The 20,420-nt window shown below is 47.0% G+C and overlaps 1 protein-coding gene and 1 pseudogene across 1 annotated transcript; one reads left to right on the plus strand and one right to left on the minus strand.

Moving 5' to 3' along the window:
* Nucleotides 1-792: 792 nt before the first annotated feature.
* Nucleotides 793-6,225, minus strand: LOC141975858 (small ribosomal subunit protein eS1A-like; annotated as a pseudogene).
* Nucleotides 6,226-10,920: 4,695 nt separating this feature from the next.
* On the plus strand, nt 10,921-15,237 carry LOC141975859 (surfactant protein C-like). The gene is made up of 4 exons (XM_074936523.1): nt 10,921-11,073; nt 13,382-13,498; nt 13,765-13,884; nt 15,093-15,237. The coding sequence occupies exons 1-4, from the start codon at nt 10,921-10,923 to the stop codon at nt 15,138-15,140; spliced, it is 438 nt and encodes a 145-aa protein (XP_074792624.1). The 3' UTR covers nt 15,141-15,237.
* Nucleotides 15,238-20,420: the final 5,183 nt, after the last annotated feature.

Below are 20,420 nucleotides of genomic sequence, written 5' to 3' on the forward strand. Positions count from 1 at the left end.
CTGCTGGGGGGACAGGGTGGGGGAGCTGGAGGGTTCCCAGCAGCTGCTGTTCCCAGCATGCCCTGTGCCATGGCCCCACAGTAAGTGGAGCATGTGGTCCAGCGGGGATGGAGGCTTTGCACACTCTGGCTGCTGGGCCTGATCCTTATCTGCCCAGGGACAGGAGCGGGCCCCAGAGACCCAGCTCTCACAAAGGGTGAGGAAGGGCGGGGCCTCACCACATCCTCCAGCAGGACAATAATGAAGCTGCATGGAGCAGAGTCTGCGGCTGGGCTCTGAGGGAGAGTGGATGCAGTTGTCTGGGCCAGGGGGGCCCCACGCAGCCCCCTCTAGCACTCCCCAAATACCCTCTCCCCAATACATACATACCCCTCCAGCAGCCCCCAAATACCCCCCTCCAGCAGCCTCCAACTGTACCCTCCTCCCACTCCCCCTCTCCCTTCCCCCAGCAATGTCCTCTATTTGGTAACTTGAAATATGGTAACCCCACAGGGTGAAAAACCGAGAATCAACTAAAAGACCATAGGGGCAGAATTTTCCCCCAAGATGTGCCAAGCTGGCACATGTGACATAGCCAGACTGAGGCACCTGACAAAAGCATAACAGAGAAACAAGAATTGGGTTGTCATAGGGGTTTCTTTAACTCTCTACTCCTGGGGCAATGTTTGCATTGTTTACAGGTATTTTGAAATAAACCACCAAAATAATTGAAATGGGCGTGATTATATTGCATTATTCTGACAAATAAAATATGCAGAATTTTAAAATATTGTGCACAGATTTTTAAATCTTTTAGCGCAGAATTCCCCAAAGAGAAACTGGGGGCTCATATCCATAGGCTCGCTCTACTTTAGCACCTGTCTCATCCCCAGAGGGTTTTCCAGTGCCAACACCTTCACCGTGCAATTCCATCAGCTTGCCCAGTTCAAACCTGGGCTTCTTCAGTATCTTCTCTTTGCAGACATACACATCATGAAGAGGGTAGATGGGGATTGGTCCTGCTTTGAGCAGGGGGTTGGACTAGATGACCTCCTGAGGTCCCTTCCAACCCTGATATTCTATGAGTCTTTATTCTATAAGCTTTCTCTATGTCTGGGATCAGCTCAATGACAACTTCCAACCAGGTCATTAGTTTGCACATTCCGTGTCATGGTTCCCAATATCTCATTGTGAATTTGGCAGACCTGCTCATGCTGGGCATATGACGTCTTGCGAATCTGGTTATTGTGCTTCTTGGTAAAACCCATGCAAAAGAGGTGCAGTAGATAGCCATGAGTAGTTCTGACATCAGCATCAATCGTCTGCCATTTGACCATGGAGCACATTTTGTCATGGGTGAATTCCATTCCATGGAAGTTGGTCAGACAGTTTTTGCCCTGAACATCCTCTGTAATCAGCTTGAATTTACGGCTTGAATGGACATCATTCTGCAGATCAGCAAGACTCACTTCAAATACATGGCTCCTAAGTTCATCAGAGGCCATTTTAATTCCTTGGGTCCTGGTGACGAGTGTCTTCCCAACGTTCGTATATGAAAAATTGCAGGTACCTTGACAGTAAAGGCATCTTGCAGTACTGGCAACCCAGAGCATTCAAAAGTCACGAGCCAGGCTCCAAAAAATCATAAGATCAGCTTAAAAATCATAAGGTTTTAAAAATAATATGGTGTGGGTTCTTTCTATTTGCCTTCTCAATTTTGAGTCTTCGGGGGGGGGCACATTTTCAAGGGCTAGAAACTTAGAGTTGGTTGTTTGGTTTTGGGTTTGTCTGTTTTTACGGAAAGCTGAGATGCTCATTGCAGCAGGGGGACTAGCCCCATTAAGAAAGAATGGGCTCAATATAGTGGTGCCTGGTTAAGGGCCTTCTAATGGGAGTGAAGACACCTGGCCCATATAAACGGTGAGACAGCAGCTGGGAGAGGCAGGAAGGGGTGGTTGGAAGCTGCTGATGGAAGACAGCTAGGAGATCAGTGGAGAGACGTTTGCCTGCTGACCTTTGTGGGCCACAGGAGAAGGAAGGTCCAGGGAAACAGTCCTGGGGGCTGGTGTTCCAGACAAGGAACAGCAAGTCAGGGAACCCCAGGAAGGATTCAGAGTGTGACAGCAAGGAAAGCTCAGGGCCAGGAGGATGGCAGAGGTATGTTTGCTTGTTTACCTCTGCAGGCCCAGGAAGAAGGAAGTTACAAGGGAATAACCCTGAGCTGGAGAAAAACCCCAGGAGGAGATAAGAGCTTAAGCCCAGGGTGGATGGATCTTGGCTACTTTACACTTTTGGAATGCTCAGGGTGGGTGGACACTGTTTATTTTGTACTTTTTGTTTGTGTTTTGAGTTGACTAGGGGACACCTACCACTTTGATTGAAGAAGGAGACTGAAAAAACTTTTGTATTGTGGTAATGGACTGCACTCTTTGACTCTGGGGAGTTATTTCGGTGCATTTATTTTAACAAATTAGATGGCAGCAAGGGTAGTATTGGACTCAACAGCAAAGATGGAGTTTATGAGGAACCCTAAAATGGGGAAACTGAGGCTGGGGGTGCTGAGCCAAGAGGGGGCACAGCAGGAGGATCTGCCTTGCTACACTCGCATAATCACATGACTCCAGCTGCTGGGGCTTTAAGAAAAATACCAAATATTGCAAGACATGCAATAAAATAATGAGTACCATGGGATGGAAACGGAGACCTGCTCAAGAGTCTGTGACTGTTTTCCCCTAGTGGCTGGGGGCCAGAAAAGGCTCTACAAGCCTCTACACTGCTGCTGATTAATGAAGATTCTCCCTCAGCTCAAGAGCAGGAAGCCTGTGTTTGTGCCACTGTGTTTGTGCAGGCTTCTGGAAAGGGATGGAGGAACACAGAAAGGCCATGAATTGTTTCCCTCACTGCACCTACTCCTGGTGGGGAAAATCAGACCAGCGGGGGAGTTGTTCCCTTTTCCCATTGGGCCCCGCTGTCAGAGAGGGAGAGGGGCCAGTCAGTGCACTTCAGAGACTGCAATGGAGATGGGACCCCAAGTAGCTCTGCCTATTCTTTAAGGTGGAACCAGCTGAGCTCTCAGTCTGCTGCTTGTGTGATCGTGGTGATGTCAGGGCATATGCGAGACCCACAGATTTGTTACAAACTGCTAGGGAAGGCTCAGACTGGACTGACAGGTACATTCCTAGGGCCCAAATCTCCTCTCACACAGCCGTGATGCCAATGAGTTCAAGGGAGTTAGTTACTCCTAATTTACACTCAGGCCTATCAGATGTGAATCAGCCCCTAATGCTGTCCTCTGATTTTAACAGAACTTCAGGTGGGGACCATAGCTCTTATGTCTGAGTAATAGAAAAATAAAACTGGGCTAATTAACATCTCTCTTGCCCAGGGTCACATTGTAATTACAAGTAAAAGCTGAAAGGGGCAACCTGACATAATGAGAAAGCCAGGGGTGTGGGGAGTGTAGTAGAATTGGCAACAGAGCCCATTGCTGACAGAAAACAGGCTGACAGACAACAGTACCTACCAAGTTGCAGTATAAACTCTTTCTGACCTATGCTGTGAAATGCTGGATTCCACTAGTGATGTTGCTCAGGCTCAGCGTTGTCTCCTTAACCATCTTCATAATGAAACACTTCTTCACGCTGGTAACACGGAAACCTATTACAGCTTCAGTGCAAAGGTTGCATGATTCATTTGTACACACCACAGCCAAACTGTAGGATGAAAAACATTAGGAGCCTGATTCTCCTCTCACTGACACTGGTGTACATCAGGAGTAACTCCACCTAACCGCTGGAGCTAGACTATATAAAAAGGTGTGAGGGGAGATCCAGACCCCGCTCCATAGAGAGGCCCTCCAAATCTGATAATCAGACAGTTTCAAAATCAGTACTAACATCACAATAAATCATCCACATTTCTAGAAATTTGTTTCGAGCCCCCTTAGAGGCGTAATGATACTTTAAACCGGCTGTTCACTCACTCAAAATAGGTCTTGTTGGAAGCAGAGCTTTCTGGGATATGATCTGTGTACTATGAGCACCTATATGCAGGACCTTGAACTGGCCACGTTCTGCCAGCCGTGCTATCAGAGCCTCATCCAATTTGTTCCTGGAGTTTTTGACAATATAATTAGTGTGGAGGCTGCAGCAGAGAACTACCAGTGGGTCATCTGCGGGAAGGTAAAATAAATGTATGGGGGAGGGGGGTAAAACTGTCACCCCTTGGGGAAGACACTTCAGCCACATCCCCAACTAGTGTAATTTGGCACAGCTCCATTAAAATCAATGTAACTGCACAGATTTACAGCAGCTGGGGATCTGGCCCCTGCTGAGGGTCTTGTCACAAAACGCTATGGAGCTCCCAATACCTTGTTAAAAGGAGGTAAATCTTAGTGTGAAGTATTAGAAGATCGAGCCAGCAGCTGTAAATTGACATTATGGGGAAGAACAAAAGGAATTAAGAGAGTATGGCCATTTACACGTTTACATTGCACTTTGGAATGTTTGTCTTGCTCAGTGGAGGATAGCCTGGTCCTCTCAAGCTGCTGTCACAAGGAGAGGGTAAGGTAGCAACTTCTACACCTTGCATGGAATCTGATGTTGTTAGGCCCTGTGATGGTGTCCCCTGAATAGATATGTGGGCACAGTTGGCAACGGGCTTTGTTGCAAGGATAGGTTCCTGGGTTAGTGGTTCTGTTGTGTGGTATGTGGTTGTTGGTGAGTATTCGCTTCAGGTTGGGTATCGGATGCATAGCATATCGTGGAAACTGCAGAAGACATTATATACACACAGAGACCATGAAACAAAACTTCCTCCCACCCCACTCTCCTGCTGGAGACAGGACAGGCCTAACAAAGAAAATAACAGAACGCCACTAGCCGTCACCTTCAGCCCCCAACTAAAACCCCTCCAACGCATTATTAAGGATCTACAACCTATCCTGAAGGATGACCCAACACTCTCACAAATCTTGGGAGAAAGGCCAGTCCTTGCCTACAGACAGCCCCCCAACCTGAAGCGAATACTCACCAACAACCACATACCACACAACAGAACCACTAACCCAGGAACCTATCCTTGCAACAAAGCCCGTTGCCAACTGTGCCCACATATCTATTCAGGGGACACCATCACAGGGCCTAACAACATCAGCCACACTATCAGAGGCTCGTTCACCTGCACATCCACCAATGTGATATATGCCATCATGTGCCAGCAATGCCCCTCTGCCATGTACATTGGTCAAACTGGACAGTCTCTACGTAAAAGAATAAATGGACACAAATCAGATGTTAAGAATTATAACATTCATAAACCAGTCGGAGAACACTTCAATCTCTCTGGTCACGCAATCACAGACATGAGGGTCGCTATCTTAAAGCAAAAAAACTTCAAATCCAGACTCCAGCGAGAAACTGCTGAATTGGAATTCATTTGCAAATTGGATACTATTAATTTGGGCTTGAATAGAGACTGGGAGTGGCTAAGTCATTATGCAAGGTAGCCTATCTCCCCTTGTTTTTTTCCTACAAACCCCCCCCCAAGACGTTCTGGTTAAACTTGGATTATTGCTGTGCACATTGTAAGATGAGCTATTGCCAGCAGGAGAGTGAGTTTGTGTGTGTGGTTTTTGGAGGGGGATTGTGTGTGTGGGGGGGGGGGGGTGAGAACACCTGGATTAGTGCTGGAAATGACCCACCTTGATTATCATGCGCATTATAAAGAGAGGTTTCAAAGAGGGATGGGCTATTACCAGCAGGAGAGTGAGTTTGTATGTGTGTCTGTGGGGGGGGGGGGGGGGGGAAGGGTGAGAAAACCTTGATTTGTGCTGGAAATGGCCTTCCTTGATGATCACTTGATGATCACTTTAGATAAGCTGTTAGCAGCAGGACAGTGGGGTGGGAGGAAGTTTTGTTTCATGGTCTCTGTGTGTATATAATGTCTTCTGCAGTTTCCACGATATGCTATGCATCCGATGAAGTGAGCTGTAGCTCACGAAAGCTCATGCTCAAATAAACTGGTTAGTCTCTAAGGTGCCACAAGTACTCCTTTTCTTTTTGCTTTATTCCATGTTTCTCCTGCTGTGTCAATACAAACTAATTGGCCGCAATTCAGCCAACCACTTCAGAAGATGATTAACTTTAAGCATGGGAGCAACCCATTGGCTTCAATGAACTGACTTCGGTCAGAGCCTAGGTAGTTTTCCTCGGAGCCTCCAGTCAGGTGCTGGGATTTGAGTAGCATTGTCAGTTGCGCTGGGTCTGTGGCTGAGCGGGTATCTTATTTGGTCACATCACACCAGCAAGCCAGGTATTGGAAGGAAATTACTTCAGTCAGCTGGCTCCTAAGTGGCCTCAACAATGAGCCTTTCAAACACACGAGCAATATTTGCACTGAGTCTCCTGCTCATCAGTGTGTAGTCATACAACACTGGGAACAAGGCATACATTTTTAACAGTGAGGGTTATTAGCCATTGCAACAATTTACCAAGGGTCACTGACAATGTTTAAATCCAGATTGGATGTTTTTCTATAAGATCTGCTCTAGGAATCGTTGTGGGGCAGTTCTGTGGCCTGTGTTATACATGAGGTCAGACCAGGTGATCATAGAATCCTAGACTATCAGGGTTGGAAGGGACCTCAGGAGGTCATCTAGTCCAACCCCCTGCTCAAAGCAGGACCAATCCCCAACTAAATCATCCCAGCCAGGGCTTTGTCAAGCCTGACCTTAAAAATATCTAAGGAAGGAGATTCCACCACCTCCCTAGGTAACCCATTCCATTGTTTCACCACCCTCCTAGTGAAAAACTTTTTCCTAATATCCAACCTAAACCTCCCCCACTGCAACTTGAGACCATTACTCCTTGTCCTGTCCTCTTCTACCACTGAGAACAGTCTAGAGCCATCCTCTTTGGAACACCCTTTCAGCTATCAAATCCCCCCTCATTCTTCTCTTCCGCAGACTAAACAATCCCAGTTCCCTCAGCCTCTCCTCATAAGTCATGTGTTCCAGTCTCCTAATCATTTTTGTTGCCCTCCGCTGGACTCTTTCCAATTTTTCCACATCCTTCTTGTAGTGTGGGGCCCAAAACTGGACACAGTACTCCAGATGAGGCCTCACCAATGTCGAATAGAGGGGAACGATCACGTCCCTCGATCTGCTGGCAATGCCCCTATATATACATCCCAAAATGCCATTGGCCTTCTTGGCAACAAGGGCACACTGTTGACTCATATCCAGCTTCTCGTCCACTGTAACCCCTTGGTCCTTTTCTGCAGAACTGCTGTCGAGCCATTCGGTCCCTAGTCTTAGCAGTGCATGGGATTCTTCCGTTCTAAGTGCAGGACTCTGCACTTGTCCTTGTTGAACCTCATCAGATTTCTTTTGGCCCAATCCTCCAATTTGTCTAGGTCCCTCTGTATCCTATCCCTACCCTCCAGCGTATCTACCTCTCCTCCCAGTTTAGTGTCATCTGCAAATTTGCTGAGGGTGCAATCCACACCATCCTCCAGATCATTTATGAAGATATTGAACAAAACCAGCCCCAGGACCGACCCTTGGGGCACTCCACTTGATTCTGGCTGCCAACTAGACATGGAGCCATTGATCACTACCGTTGAGCCCGACAATCTAGCCAACTTTCTATCCACAATGATCACAATGGTCCCTTCTGGCCTTGGAATCTGTGAATACCACAGTGTTTGCTGTTTGGATACAGAACCCAGCAGTGTTCCCCTGTCTGTTTACCATCGCTGTCAGCTGAACCACCTCCCCTTGTTGCCAGGGAGGGCCATTTTGATAGCCTGGAAGAAACACTAGAGTAAAAATGCCGCCCATGCAGCTTACAGCCCTTTACATGTGGGGCATGGCAGCGGAGAGTCAAAGGTACCACCTCTGAATTCTAGTGACAAACACAGGAGGTTTGGCGGGACAGTATAAATCTGACAGGCAATCGGATGGCAGCATCTGCCACGAATAACTTGTCAAGCTAATTAATTAGTCAATGCAGGGAAAGAGCTGATAACTACAACTGGCTCAGACCGATAAATAAGGAACTTAACAGCTAAAATGTGAAAGTAGAATGTATAAAGGTCAGCCTCAAAGCGAGACTTCGAAGTCCTTACTAACAAAGCACTTCCTTGTATCTAAGGGCAAGGTCTGCAAATGAAAATGTTTGGGAGTTATTAGTAAAACTCCTGAATTGATTTAAAGATAACCAAATATTTCCCATGAACAGAGCAACTGGAAGTTACATCTAAATCTGATTATTCAAACAGTTTTCAGTCAACAGTAGTTGTTGAGATCTGCTTAGCATATTTAAGAATCTAGAGACACGATATGTAATTCTAGCTCAGAACACACAGATCAGTAAACTAGAAATTTGGTTTTCTCTTTTGTACACACACACAAAATCTTTATACTTATATATGTTAGAACTGATTGATTTTTTAAATTAAAAAGTTTGTCAAAAAGTGGTCTTTTATTTAAAATGATTTGGGGGGGTAAAAATGGTCAATATTGAAATTTTGTTTTTTGATAAATTTAGTGATTTTTAAACATTTTTATCAGAAACGTTGAAATGGTCAGAATTTTTTTGTTTTTCAAAAATCAGGTTTTCTGGAAACAAAACTGTCAGTCGTCATGATAAAAAAGCCGCAGAATTGTCTGTAAAAAACAAAAGACATGGTCCCATTTTGAACCCTTCAGAATGAAAACAACGCTGAAATATCAAATTAGTTCGTGAAATTATTCTTTCATTTTTTTCAGCCAGCTGTAATCTATGTGTATATATAAATAAAAGTGTCCCACAGAACTGTGCCAATATGAATTATTTTAGATCCAGTGTTAAATATGCCACAACTGACACCCAGCAATTCAAGGAGATCTGACATTTCTCATGATTAGAAGTTAGACTCATTGAAAATTGCACCCAAATGCCAACCCTATTATAGAAGTCAGGTTATTTGCTATTGCAGTGTGAAGCACGGGCTCATACTAGATGAGATCAGCTCTTTGGTGTAATTCTGCTGATGCCAATAGAGTATTAATGCCAATAGAGTATTAATACTTGTCCCCCAACCTCTCTCAATTCACAGAGTTCCAAAACTCTGTGAATTGAGAGAGGTTGGGGGACAAGTATTAATACTTGGTGGCATGGGCCCCTTGGTGAGGGCCTTACATGCTAATAGCACTTCTTCCTCTCTCCACTGTGGAATATCAGAGCTAGTTTTGATTTCATTAGATGTCTAGTTACAGGCTGCTGAGCTCACTTTGGGCTAACAGTGCACCAGCCCTGAGGCTCCCCTGCTACAAACTGAATTCACCAAAGAGCTGAACTGACTAAGCGCTGAAATCACTGAGTGTTGTGTTAAGTAGTGGGGGAGCCTGAAGATATATTGTGGAGCAGTTTGCGGGACGGCTGGAGTGCCTTGTGGACAGGCTGGTGGAGCAGTTCGTAGGACGGCGGGAGCTGCTGGTGGGATGCGGAGCAGTTTGTGGACCGGCTGGTGGAGCAGTTCGTGGGATGGCGGGAGCTGCTGGTGGGCCGCGGAGCTGAGCGAAGGAGTTTGTGGGGTGGCTGGCGGAGCAGAGCGAAGGCCTATGGAGCTGTGGGACGGTCAGCTTCAGATCATGTAAGGTGCCTCTTACCCCAGTCCCATCTCCACCCAGGTTGGGAGGTAAAGCTCCGCAGATAAACTTTCGAACTCTGGGGCTGCCCTGACCAGGGACAGAGACTTTTGGGTCATTGGACTTTTGGGACTTTGGGTGATTTGGGGTTGCTGGACTCAAGAACCAAAGGGAAAGGGCATGCCCCAATTTGCTTGGGGTGGGTTTTTTTGCTCATGGGTTGTGTTACAAATCCTGTTGGTGGTGTTTCCCCAACATAATGCCACATTGTTTCTCTCTGTTATTAAAAGGCTTTTTGCTACACTCAGACTATGTGCTTGCGAGAGGGGAAGTATTGCCTCTTGGAGGCGCCCAGCGGGGGCGGTATATATTTGTCCCAGGTCACTGGGTGGGGGCTCGAGCCAGTTTGCATTGTGTTATTGGAATGGATCCCCTAGATATTGAACCCGGCCCTTGTTGCTGCCAACTCTGACGGGCAGAAGGGTTACACCCCTGGCATCACGTGTTATACTTTATTGTGTCTGGATCTTCTGCCACGTAAGAACTCACTCTGAAAGAGGGTTAATTAACAACCTCCAGCATTATTGTGGCTGCTTACAACATGGCTTCTTCAGCCTTGTGGCTTCTCAGACAGCTCCCCGGGAGGTGCCACTTCCAAACAGTTCCCCGTAGGAAACATAAAGTGTCTGTTGCTATTGTTATACTGGGCTCCACTGATTGTCCAAAGAACCAAACTCAGAAAAGGAAAATCAAAATTTCCATCTGGGGCTTGCTACCCAGCGACACTCCCAGGGCTTCCTACCTGGAACCACCCTTCTTCAGGGACCACTGCAGGAGACACTCAGGACCCCCAGAGTTGAGTTACTTGCTGGCTTTTATAATCCCCTACTCCCTTTCCAGCTGGTTCTGATAATTGACCAGGGCTGGCTGGCCTCAGACCTCTGGCCCTTAAAGAGGCAAGCCACCCTCTTACACTCATACACACTGTTATGCCTTTGTTCCCAAATGCTGACTCTGTGTCCACGTTCCAATCCAGCTTTGTTGGAAGAGAAAAGCCCAAAGTTCAGTTATGCCTATTGCTGTTTTACTGTGGATCTTCTGTGCAATTCACCCCTCTCAGGCTTTGCCCAGCTGGTAAATGCCAGCCAGCAGCCTTTGATGCAGGCCGTATCACCAGAGGGCACCGTCATGGCCAGCAGGCCCAATACTTGGCTGGCCTTTTATCTTCCATCTGTTTGTTTACAGAGCCCCTACCCAGGCAAACGGCCTCAGAGGCAGCAGAGTCCAATGAAAACATTTCACCGTGTGCAATGTGTCTCCTGCAGATCATCCAAATCACCAGCAGTGGAAGCAACGGGGAAGTGACTGAGCAGACGATGATGGTGAGCAGCCAGGAGAACGTGGCTGCCTTTCACGTCGAGGGCAACACAACCTCAGAGACTGTCGTGCACAACTATAAACCCGTGAGTCCCACAGATGTTCCAGGCTGACGTGAAAGAGTAAATGGGATCTCAGAGCGCTGGGTGTGAAAATTATTCCAACAAGACTGGTGTGTGAACCCTTAGAAATGCCTGGCACATGAGGCAGGTCAGGACAGAAACCAGAACAAGAGCTTACATGATGTGCTGCTTTCTCCACAGTGGCTAGATCACATATAATGGGTCATGAGTCCACAACTGCCTCTGAGCTAACAAAGACAGTTCTTTCGCTCAGCTAGTAGCCTCAACTAAGCAGAGGCTTATGGCTTTAGATCCAGAGGTGCTAAGTTCAGTCCCCACTTAGACCAAGAATAATCACCGCTGTCATTCTAAAATCAATCCTGCAATTAGCTCTGGGGTGTAGAGCTTAAGGTGCCTGTGTAAATGAGGCAGCCATGCAGCAGGTCCAGACTCCAGAGGAAACACATGTACGTGAACCAGTCTGATGTATTCCTTTCAGTAGAGCGTATGTGCGCCGCTTTCCACACAGCAGGACTCCTCACAGGTGAGGGGATTTGACACTGCAAGAATCACACAGGCACATCTGCTAGTGACAGTCACAAACCCCTGGGACTGCCAAGAAGAGGGTCACTGGTGATAACAGTTTTACTGTGACACAGGCTTCTCTGTCCATTAGCAGCTGGGCCGAGACCGTGCAGACATCACAGCAAGGAGCCTATTCAGCAGATATCAGGCTTCTTTTCCTCAGTGCCTAGTGCAGGGGGTGTCAAATAAATTCTGCAGTGAGGGCCCACTTACCCTTTCAGTTAGAGTCTGGGGAGCCCTGCAGAGGTGAGACCACCATTGGTAAAAGGCAAATTTTCATTTTCACTAACTGCACAACACGCCCCTTTTGTTAGGGAAATTAAATACTGCATTTAAAGGCAATAGACAGCCTCCCTTACTCTGTCCATTAACTGAGCTCTGTGTTTCTCCACTATGGCCAGTCCCCACCCTCTCCAGCTTCTTGTGACTATGGCCGGTCCCCACCCCGCTCCAGCTTCTTGTGATTTTCCTTCCCTCAGTCCCTTACCCCTTGGGCACTTTCTGTCCTCCGCCCCACTCCCACCCTGTGGGAATTCGCACAGCTCAGCCCCCCTTGGCACATGCCTCCTTCCCCAAGCCCCTTTCTCTCTTAACCAGCTTCCTTTGGCGTCCTCTTCCATTTCCCCTCCGGGCAGTAGCTCCCCCCACCTTTGGGTGCTGGCGCACAGGGTTCAGTGGTGGCCGGCGGGAGTGAGGGAGGAGACCCTTCCCTGCAGCTGGGCTGCTGAGAGCAGCATGAAGCAGTGGTGGAGGCAAATCAGCAGCTGCTCTCCTCAGTCTGGTGCTGTGGGGCCTGGCAGCCACGGGAACAAGGAGGGTGATGGGTAGGGAAGGAACCTCCTCTTTGAGCTCAGGCGGTGGGGCCGCTGGCGGCAACCGCTCAGGAGGGGAGAGGGCTCAGTTGCCTGTGGCAAGTCAGACACAAGCTCTCCTCAGCCATGCCCCCTCAGGGCTATGGGCCACATGCCCTGGAAGAATGAGCTCTGGGTCCTGGGAGCTGGAGCTGGCCCATGGGCCATACATTTGGTGCCCTTGGACTAGCCTTTGGTGGATGGGCTGGCTGCCTCCTGAGCACCACCTCATGGCCTGAGATTGCTCTGCAGGCATCCTGCCTCAGTTTCCTTCTTTTTCAGCTCAGGGTCCCTTAAATTAAACTACTAAACAATGCTTCTTTGGCTAAGCCAACCCCCTCCTTGGGCTGGAGGTAACAAAATTATCCCCATATAAAGTTCTCCAATTTGCATGAAGTACTTCCAGTCTTTCCCTCTGGGGTCTCCCAGGCCTTCCCTGCCTGGGGCCTTTCCCCTGAAACTCAGGGCCCCCTGATGGAGTCTAGACACTCCCAGCAGTCTCCATGGTTGTGTGTCTCCCTGTGCATCCCCCTCTCTGCAGCTTCCAGCTGCTCTTTATGGGGGAATCAGCTCCTCTGTACCAAGCTGGTTCAACTAATTAAGGTATAGCAGGCAGGCTAACTGGAGAGGGCTGGCCACATGCAAGCCCCCAACCCTTACAGGGGCAGGCCACCCTGTTACGTCTTTCACATTAAAGCCCCCAAAGCCTCTACTGTGGCGCTGTAATAGCTGATTGCCAGCCACGCTGCTGATCTGCACACTCCTCCCGCTCCCTGGACTGGAACACCTGAACCCATTTCACACACACCGATGTACAATGGGCTGTGGGTTCAGGCACTGAATGCCTGAATGTCCTGTCACTTGTGCAGCCAGCCTCTCTCCCCATTGCCTTCCAGGGTCTCATTGGCCTCCGGGTACAGGACAGAAGGAAGTATTTGGTTGTGAAGATGGATAAGGTCACCATACCCAGCCTGGCTGAAATTACCCACAAAATTGAGAACTTTGACACACAGGTAAGTGGAGCAGAAGGGGGAGCCAGCTTGGCCAGGGAAGGTTTAGAGAGATTGACTAGCCCGGCATAGAGCACCCTCTGTGGTGTCAGAGAGAGGTGATTCTCTAAAAGGGATTTTCACTGACAAAAATGGAAGAACTGACACAGTTCCCAGCGTGTTTCTGGGAGCAGGCAGCTCCAATCAGAACTGGAATATTTCCCTTTTTTCCTCCCTTAAATTTAATTTCAGTTTTATACAAATGCAAACAGTTTTGCCTTGTTTCCCAGCAGGGCTCTGGAGAAGACAGCTTGTCCTACACCTTCAGTGAGGGTCAACTGGCCAACCGCACAGCGCTGGGAACGACACTGAACATTCTCTGCAGCGACGTCCCCATCTACTGGGCTGGGGTAGGAGCCCTCTGTTTCAAACATTACGTCAGCGATGACATGAGTTGCTGAGGGGTGTGTAGTAAGGGACAACATGACACATCCAGAGCTCAGGAAAGGATGGAGTCACAGGGCTCATTCCTGTCCTGTATTCTCTGAGAAAGATTCAGCATGATGCTGTGAGTTGAAGCAAAAGAGGCCAGTGCCTCTGGGGAGGAGAATCTACAGGCCCTGCTGCCGTTTTCTCTCACTTTATTTTCTTCCTACATCCTCACGGTGACCCTCCCACCAGCTAGAGTTCTGTACACTGAACCCTTTGGAAGGAAGATAACAATCACTTGCATTTCCCTACAGCTTTTGCAGTCCAAGAGCACCCCCTCATGGCCTGGCATTACAGTCTCCAAGCCTCAGTTCCCCCTCATCTCCGATGGGTCTTTTGGCCTTCAACACAGTGTAGGTGCTGAGGTGACCCTAGGCCATAAAAGTCCATCCCTTACCAAGTAATCAGAGTCCAGAGGAAAGCACCAACCCCCATCTTCTACCACAGATGTGCTCAGAATAGGGCTTCCTCACTGGGCAATTGCCACAACTTTTGCCATCTTAGTCTTTTGGAAGTTCATAGTTGCACCCCCAATTTACATGTTGGTAGGGTAACTCAATAGAACCCTTATTTCATGAAGTAACTGGTGTTGAGGAGTTTATAAAAATCTACAAGTTCATAAAATTGAACAGTAGGTATGGTGCACAAGTTGCAGAGTGGTACACTGCATTGCTTTCTTCTGGTTCTTTAAACCACTCCAAAACAATTTCCAGTGCTATAAAAGTGTTGGATTGTGAAGTGACGCCCACTTATTCTTCATTGACATCACTTTGTGACTTTTTTTCTTTTTTGTATATTTTTTCATTGGGAAAAATGGTTCCTATAACTGATCATTCACAAGACTGATGTTCATAAAATGGAGGTTCTATTGTATGACTCATCCACAATGGGTTGAATTTCCCACCCTTCGTGTCGGTACCTCTTCTTTAAAACAAAATACATGAAAACCATGTGTTAGGCTTCCTCATCTGAAACATTTTTTAGTTGTGAGATGATATGGATGTTCAAGATGATTTGACCAGAATGAGCAAAGTCAGCTACTGAAACCCCTCATGGAGTTAACTTAGAGGAACTGGGGAAAGCAAACACATGGCAAAATGAATATAAATGCCTTTTTTCTATTTTCCAGAGCTCACAGAAACAGCAGCGTAGATGGAGCATCTATGTGCACTTCTGAGGAATCACCATTTACATCGGTTTTGGCCGCTAGAGCGTTCTGCCCTTCCTGAAGAAGCACAGAAGTACTAGAATGCACTTATAACAAAGCTGTCTGTATATTAGTCCTGGATCTGAAGGCTCACAACCCTTTTATCTTAGCTATACATGCTATAATCTTTGTGATAGATGCAGTCATTGAATAAAGAACTTTTCAATGTGCTGTCAACCCTCTCCTGCGGAGTAACTCCCTAAGCTGGTAGGAGTAGGAAGCTTTTGTTCTCTTTGTGGACAGCAAATAGAGGGAGACACAATCAAACACATAGTATTTTACATGTGCATGTGTGTCGTGTCCATTCTGGGCACCCCAGTGCTGCCCTGCATGGATCAGTCACATAGCCACAGAGCAGCTCTGTTAATTTAACAGCTGGGAATAGCACATAGCATAGGGGTGGAGGTACATTTAGTTCCTTTATTTTATTATAGGAACATAGGAATTGCCAGATGGGATGAGACCCAAGGTCCCTCTAGCTCAGTATCCTGTTTCTGACTGTGGCAAGTACCAGATGCTTCAAAAGATGGCGCACAGTAGCAGATGTGGGGTAATCGGTCTCCACATTGGGTCTCATCCTGATTTCTAATAGTGAAGGATTGGCTTAAACCTGACTCACAAGGATTAACAGCCCCTCCAGAATTCTGGTGTCATTAATGATGATTTCTGGTCTTTTTGACTGGAGCACAGCCCCCAGATGCCCCAGAGGAAGAACCTCTCCTGGATAGGGCAGGCCTGAGACTGAGGGAAGGGACAGGAAGCTTCTTGGGAGTTGCCTCAGAAGGGAAAGTTCGTGCTGGCTTTGGGCACAGACAGGAAGCTAGGGGAGGGTTTGGGTGCAGTGGGAGGAAATGTTTTCCCAGCAAATCCAAACTCATAATTAAAAACTTCATTCTCAAATGCATAATAAAAGTGCTTCCCCCTTCGTGGCCTTTCCCAGGCCAGCATCTGTAGGGGGATCCAGGTGCCTCTCATCTCTGCTGTTCATGATGGTGACGTGGGGAAATCCAGGAGCCATTTTGTGTATCTGATGCTCACTGCTTGCAGTGCAGTTCCGCTGTGTGCTTTTGTTCCCAAGAGTTTTCGGCAAGTACTAACTAATTCTGATAAGGTGATAATCCAGTTAATGTGCGTAGGTACTGAATTACTTGCTTCCTGTAATATACTACACAGATAAGGAAGTCCATAAAATGTGGATAAGCAAATGTTTTTACTTGGGAGGTGTTATATCGATTTTGATGGACTATATGGCCCCTAAAAATCAAAAGTGTTAACATAGCCCACTCACTGTCCAACAGTAACAGGGTTAAACAAGGGCTCCAGCTACAGAGATCTCAACCTTCTTGGTGCAAGGACAAACACACTAGGAAATGAATGCCAACGCTTAGAAATGTATTGACTGAGACACACAAGGGGAAAAGACTCAACACAAGGCAAAAAGCATTAAAACTGAAATTGAGCAATGATGCCAAACACACAAACCTTATCCAAGTTTCTTCTTGAGACAGGGAATATTGGTTTAAGCCTCTTATTCTGTTAAGCAGGCCTTTTTGATAGGGAAGAAAGGGTTTGTTTAGTCGTTTGATTCTGAGTGGGGAATGACTCAGCACATATAAAAGGGAGAGAGGTGATCGGACAGTAAACGATGGGGTAATATGGCTTTTGTTGATGTTCTCAGGATCTGGGGCAGCTGGTCAGTCATGGACTGATGCTTGGGCCAGGAGGCTGGCCATGATAGCTGTTGCTCTGGACACTGGTTCAGCTCCCCAGTCAGGGACATCGTCTGGATCAGGGTGGCCAACCTGAGCCTGAGAAGGAGCCAGAATTTACCAATGTGCATTGCCAAAGAACCACAGTAACACGTCAGCAGCCCCCCATCAGGTCCCGCCCCCGCTTCCAGCGCCTCCCACCCACCGGCAGCCCCACCAATCGGTGCCTCCCCCTCTCTCCCCGCACCTCCCAGTCAGCTGTTTAGTGGCGTGCCGGAGGCTCTGGGCGGGAGGGGGAGGAGCAAGGGCATGGCAGGCTCAGGGGAGGGGGCAGGAAAGGGTGGAATGGGGGCCGGGCCTGTGGAAAAGCCAGGGGTTGAGCAGTGAGCACCCCCCGGCACATTGGAAAGTTGGCACCTGTAGCTCCAGCCCCGGAGTCGGTGCCTAGACAAGGAGCCGCATATTAACTTCTGAAGAGCGGCATGTAGCTTCGGAGCCCCAGGTTGGCCACCCCTGGTCTGGATGGTCTAGGCAGGTCCCTCTCCTTCACTGGTCCTTCTCAGGTGAAGAGACTGGATGGGCGGTCTCATCTTGCCATGCCGGGGCCTTGATTTCAGGACCAGGTGAAAAGCCAAGAGAGACAGGAGAGGAGGAAGATTGTGAGGGGACAGAAGGGGACACACAAGGGAGGCACAGACAGAGCAGGATCTCACAGATGAGAAGCACTGCCCTGGCTAAAAGGCAGGTGGGGGAGCAACTGCAAAAAACAATTACAAAGTCCAAATGGGCAGGATGATGGTGGGATGAAGTGAGCAGTTACCAGGGAAATCGTGTTAATTATTGGTTTGATCAAATTTGATATATATATATTAGGGCTGATGATTAATTGCAGTTATCTCATGTGATTAACTCAAAAAAATTAATCGTGATTCAAAAAATTAATCACGATTAATCACAGTTTTAGTCGGACTGTTAAACAATAGAATACCAACTGAAATTTATTTAATATTTTTGTATGTTTTTCTACATTTTCAAATATATTGATTTCAACTACTATACAGAGTACAAAGTGCACAGTGCTCACTTTATATTATTATTTTTATTACAAGTATTTTTATTACAAGTATTGGCACTGTAAAAAGATAAAGAAATTGTATTTTTCAATTCACCTCATACAAGTACTGTAGTGCAATCTCTTTATCATGAAAGTGCAACTTACAAATGTAGGGTTTTTTTGTTACATAACTGCACTGAAAAAACCAAAACAATGTAAAACTTTAGAGCCTACAAGTCTACTCAGTCCTACTTCTTGTTCAGCCAATCGCTACGACAAACAAGTTTGTTTAGATTTACGGGACATAATGCTGCCCACTTCTTATTTACAATGTCACCTGAAAGTGGGAACAGGCGTTTGCATGGCACTTTTGTAGTATTGCACAGTATTTACGTGCCAGATATGCTAAACATTCATATGCTTCGGCCACCATTCCAAAAGACATGCTTCCATGTCAATGATGTTCTTATTCCAAATAGCTTAGAATCATAGAATCATAGAATATCAGGGTTGGAAGGGACCTCAGGAGGTCATCTAGTCCAACCCCCTGCTCAAAGCAGGACCAATCCCCAACTAAATCATCCCAGTCAGAGCTCTGTCAAGCCTGACCTTAAAAACCTCTAAGGAAGGAGATTCTACCACCTCCCTAGGTAACACATTCCAGTGTTTCACCACCCTCCTAGTGAAAAAGTTTTTCCTAAGCCACTTTAAAAATGGGTGAAGATAATTTGGAATAAAGCAACCTTATTCTAGAATAAGAGCATCCACAAAGGGTTAATCTGTTGACATTTACACTCTACATTTATACCTACCTTAATCCAAATTAACGTTGCTGTGTAGACAAGCCCTATATAGAAATAATTTGAAGGGCCAGGTAGCCATGAAGAGGAACATCCACAAGAGGAGGGGAGCGATAGCTCAGTGGTTTGAGCATTGGCCTGCTAAACCCAGGGCTATGAGTTCAATCCTTGAGGAGGCCATTTAGGGATCTGGGGCAAAAATTGGAGATTGGTCCTGCTTTGAGCAGGGGGTTGGACTAGATGACCTCCTGAGGTCCCTTTCAACCTGGATACTCTATGAGAGAAACACATACTCCTCCTACTCAAATAATAACGGTAATAGTTCATGTGTCTATAACCCAGTTCTACTCCCATTGAGGTCAGTGGCAGAATTACTACTCACTTCAATAGGAGGAGGCCCTTTGTTTAGCACATGCTTGTGTCAGCAATTGACCGGTCATTTTGACTCAGTCGTAACCAGAGGACCTGCTACTGAGCACTGTTAATTAACAAAGCACTTTGCAAGTGTAGACACAGCATATTCCTTGCTCTGAAGAGTTTACAATCTCCAAACACAAATACACGTGAAACAGCACTGGACAGTACAGAGATAGGAGGGCGTGGGGTGTTACTGGGGAAGTAAAAGAGGGATTTACTGAAGAGGTGCGGGGAAGGCAGGATTTGAAGGAGGTGAGGCATGGCACCTGGTAGATGAGGACTGGGGAAGTGATGCAGATGTAGGAGGGTAGTATAATGGAAGGGATGAAGCAGAGCACAGGGGTGAAAGGAAAGCAGAGTGATTCGCACATCACAACCACAATCTCTCACAATAGCCACATTCCTCTAGAAAAATTATGCTAGTGACCAGTAGGACAGATTTCATAGGCGCACAGATTCCAAGGCCAGAAGGGATCATTGTGATCATCAAGTCTGACCTCCTGTATGACACAGGCCAGGGAACTGCCGCAAAACAATTCCTAGAGCAGAGCTTTTAGAAAAACATCCAACCTTGATTTAAAGATTATCAGTGATGGAAACTCCACCACGACCCTTGGTAAATTGTTCCAATGGTTAATTAACCTCATTGTTAAAAATGTGTGCCCTATTTCCAGTCTGAATTTGTCTAGCTTCAACTTCCAGCCATTGGACTGTGTTACACCTTCCTCTGCTAAATTGAGAAGCCCATTATTTAGTATTTGCTCCTCATGTAGGTTCTCATAGACTGCAATCATGTCACCCCTTAACCTTCTCCTTGTTAGCCTAAACAGACTGAGCTCCTTTAGTCTATCATCATAAGACATGTTTTCTAACCCTTTAATCATTCTTCTTGTTCTTCTCTGAATCCTCTCCAATTGCTCAGCATCCTTCTTGAATTGTACACACCGGAGCTAGACACACTATTCCAGCAGCAGTCGCACCAGTCCCAAATACAGAGGTAAAATAACCTCTCTACTCCTATTCGAGAATCCCGTTTATGCATTCAAGCATTGCATGAGCCTTTTTGGTCACAGAGTTGCCACAGAGTTGCGCTGGGAGCTCAGCCAATTATCACCACTCCCCCCACAAATCTTTTTCAGAGTCACTGCCAAGATAAAGTCCCCCATCACGTAAGGACAGCCATCATCATAGGTGCTGAAGACATGGAGCAGAAGGACCCCCGCTGCTGAATTGCCGCCGAAGACCCGGAGCAGAAGAAGCGGTGGCGGGT

The sequence above is a fragment of the Natator depressus genome, chromosome 22 (genome assembly GCF_965152275.1).
Source record: "Natator depressus isolate rNatDep1 chromosome 22, rNatDep2.hap1, whole genome shotgun sequence".
In the NCBI taxonomy this organism is placed as follows: Eukaryota; Metazoa; Chordata; order Testudines; family Cheloniidae; genus Natator; species Natator depressus.